This window comes from Gastrolobium bilobum, unplaced genomic scaffold (assembly GCF_033153095.1).
Source record: "Gastrolobium bilobum isolate Gb01-03AN ecotype WA unplaced genomic scaffold, APGP_CSIRO_Gbil_v1 utg84911, whole genome shotgun sequence".
Taxonomy (NCBI): domain Eukaryota; kingdom Viridiplantae; phylum Streptophyta; class Magnoliopsida; order Fabales; family Fabaceae; genus Gastrolobium; species Gastrolobium bilobum.
Genome location: NW_026899468.1, coordinates 57,584 through 60,924, shown reverse-complemented (window position 1 = coordinate 60,924; position 3,341 = coordinate 57,584). Strand labels below are relative to the sequence as shown.

At 37.2% G+C, this 3,341-nt stretch overlaps 1 protein-coding gene across 1 annotated transcript; it reads left to right on the top strand.

The window, feature by feature from the left end:
• Window positions 1–396: 396 nt before the first annotated feature.
• On the top strand, window positions 397–2,462 carry LOC133290566 (protein SRG1-like). Its single transcript, XM_061488661.1, has 4 exons — window positions 397–703; window positions 881–1,128; window positions 1,459–1,783; window positions 1,878–2,462. Exons 1-4 carry the CDS (start codon window positions 455–457, stop codon window positions 2,118–2,120), a joined length of 1,065 nt encoding a protein of 354 aa, XP_061344645.1. The 5' UTR covers window positions 397–454; the 3' UTR covers window positions 2,121–2,462.
• The last annotated feature ends 879 nt before the right edge of the window (window positions 2,463–3,341 follow it).

Here is a 3,341-nt window from a genome sequence, read left to right as displayed (position 1 = left end):
CCAAGCGAGAGTGGGAAAAAAAAAAGCACATGTTTACGGAAAAAAGAAGAGACCGGAAGTCTACAAAGTGAGAGCAGATCTTGCGTGCAGTAATTGAACTTGACTCTTTTTTATCAATCAAGTTGCGAATTTTGGCTCATATTTGAATAGCAGCAACAAAAATTGAAACTTTGAGGGTCCATTTTTACTCAAGTGTCGAGATCATGCCCATCAATTTCTTCACAGAATGATACGCTAGACCAAGTCACTCTAATAAACAAAAAAACGTTTGTAACATTTTCACCATAATCCTCACAACAACCCCTTTTGCACACGTGTCATCCTGCTAAATCAAGATTGAAACAAAAAACTTTGTAATTATTTATTCGTGTTCTTAGCAAGGTAGGAGTGGAGGAAAGAAGAAGACACGGGTTACTTATAATATTGATTACAACATAGCAAAAAAGCTCAAGCCATGGAAGAGATAAAGAACCCATCTGGGACTTCTCTTCTGGTACCATCAGTTCAAGAGTTGGCTAAAGAGAACATATCTACTGTTCCACCAAGATACATTCAGCCTCAACAAGAACACTTGGTCATCTATGAAGCTGATCCTATCCTTGAGGTTCCAGTTATTGACATGAAGCGCTTGCTTTCTGTAGAATCTGGGATTTCAGAATTGGCTAAGCTTCACCTTGCTTGCAAAGAATGGGGATTCTTTCAGGTCTCTTTTCTCTTCTTATCCTTCAATTTCTTAAAACTATCACTCATCAGTGTTGGTTTCTGAACTCTAGAAACTTTAGTTATATCAAAAGAATCACTTAATAGCAGTCCTTGTCAACATGTGCTTTATTAGAAATTTCAAATTATCAATTGATTTAATTGTTAATCCTTCTTGTAGTTGGTAAATCATGATGTTAGTACTTCCTTGGTGGAGAAAGTGAAGTTGGAGATTCAGGATTTCTTCAACCTTCCAATGTCAGAGAAGAAAAAGTTTTGGCAAACTTCACAGCATATGGAAGGATTTGGACAAGCATTTGTTCTGAGTGAAGACCAAAAACTTGATTGGGCTGACCTTTTCTACATGACCACACTTCCAAAACACTCAAGAATGCCCCACTTATTTCCACAGCTCCCTCTTCCTTTCAGGTTCTCTTCTCTTTCTCTCTTATGTGTGTGTTAATGTAAATGGTACAGGGGAGTCTAAAACCATGGCCCAAGAGACAGTCACAATAAAATGGGTTTTGACAATACTTGGCCCAGCCAAACCGTGGATCACATGAACATGACATTACATCTAAATCCAAAATCTTAAGGCAATGAGTTTACGAGTCTTTCTCACTTATATAGTCCTCACTTGATCCAATCCTATCAACGTGGGACTTTCCTCTTATATTTGAATTTCATTTCCAACAATTTATGTTTACATATTCATATCTCAGAGTTTTGCATGTCTATTCACTGCTGTTGGTCATGCAGAGACACTCTAGAGCTTTATTCACAGGAAATGAAAAATCTTGCCATGGTTATTGTTGCACATATGGAAAAAGCTCTGAAGATGGAGGAAATGGAAATGAGGGAGTTGTTTGAAGATGGGATGCAGTCGATGAGGATGAACTATTACCCTCCATGTCCAGTACCAGAAAAAGTTATTGGCCTCACACCCCATTCAGATGGAGTAGGTCTCACCATCCTCCTACAAGTCAATGAAGTAGAAGGGCTCCAGATAAAGAAAGATGGCATGTGGGTTCCTGTTAAACCCCTTCCCAATGCCTTCATTGTTAACATTGGTGACATGCTAGAGGTAATATATCCATTCATATAACAATTTTATAATATCAACTAGTTTAAGAAGATTCTTGAAATTCTAGTTTTGTTTGGTTGTTTTACATGGCAAGATTATAACTAATGGGATATACCGAAGCATTGAGCATCGAGCAACAGTGAACTCTGAAAAAGAAAGGCTTTCAATTGCAACATTCTGCATCCCTAGAGAAGATGGAGTGATAGGTCCAGCAGCAAGCTTGATCACTGAACAAACACCAGCACGGTTCAAAAGAATTGGAGTAATTGAATACTTGAGGATCCTATTTGCTCGTAAACTTGAAGGAAAGTCTTACCTAGATGACTTGAGAATATAAAAGCATCACCATTCAAGCCATTAAAATGATTGGCCTACTCTACTCTCATATGCAATTGCTTTGTTAATAACAAGTCAGAACAGAATGAAGCCTCGTAAACCATAAGGAATAAGGCCCAGCCAAATTGGTCATTTTCTTTGTTGATTAGATATGCTTATGTGCTCCTCAATCACCCTATGGTTCTGTTCTAGCTATATAATTATGTTACGTGCAAGATTGAAAGAAGGAACCGTTCTCAGCTTTTTTGTTAGTTTGCTATTACCCTTTTAATTGGGTTAAGTAACATATTATTTATATTATTTGTGTAATGCGTGGGCGCTTCAAGAATCAATGACTATCTCCACATACTAACACGAGATTTTTCAGTGTGCTTTTTCCTCACTCGCACACTTCCTAAGAAAACTTACCAGGAGGTCACCTATCCCAGAATTACTGCAAGTCAAACACGTTTAACAATGGAGTTCTTCTGTCACGAGCTACTGAAAAGTACATGCATCTTGTTAGTATAAGTAGTACCAATTAATTCTTATAAGCTATTCCAAACTGTTAAGTCAAACACGTTTAACAATGGAGTTCTTCCGCTATGGGCTACCGAAAAGTAGATGCATCTTGTTAGTATATGTAAGAACCCGCACCGTTAATTAAGGTATTTAATTAATTAATTATGCAAAAATAAGAAAGGACTCCATAATTGACCCTAATAATTATTTATGAGGCTTACTAATCATAATAAGTGATTAAAAATGCTGAAAGTCGCTTTTCGGAAGAAAAGTGCAGATACCGGTTCTGCTAGTCGGTATAAATGTGTAACGAAAAAGTATCCCGGAAAATTAATGTAAGGGCATGATAATTACTAGAATAATATGTAGGACTTGTAAAACGAGTTTCAAGTCCAAATAATGAGAACTGGTGCTAAAAACCGGTACTGGCTTTGAAAAGCGCGTACCGGAAAGGTGCTCAGAAAAATATAAGAAAAATATGATAATTCTTAGAAAATTATGTAGTTTCAGAATCCAAAGTTTGGTATTAAAATGCTAAGCGTAGAAATTAAAGTTAACACTGTGCACTTAAGTGAGTTTTGGCTATATATATGCATTTTAGCACATAAACCTAGGCACTCAGATTTGTCTACGTGACTTGGTGGCTGACTTGCACCTTATACACTGTTCCATTGCCTTCCCTTCCATTTCTTGAGCAAGCTTCCACCTTTGAGGCTTGTTC

Bases quoted from the DNA above. Each gene is read 5' to 3' on its own strand.
- LOC133290566 (XM_061488661.1), top strand. From the start codon at position 455: ATGGAAGAGATAAAGAACCCATCTGGGACTTCTCTTCTGGTACCATCA. The intron at 1,129-1,458 runs GTTCTCTTCTCT...TTGGTCATGCAG, and splicing joins CAGCTCCCTCTTCCTTTCAG to AGACACTCTAGAGCTTTATT. The intron at 1,784-1,877 runs GTAATATATCCA...TTACATGGCAAG, and splicing joins ACATTGGTGACATGCTAGAG to ATTATAACTAATGGGATATA.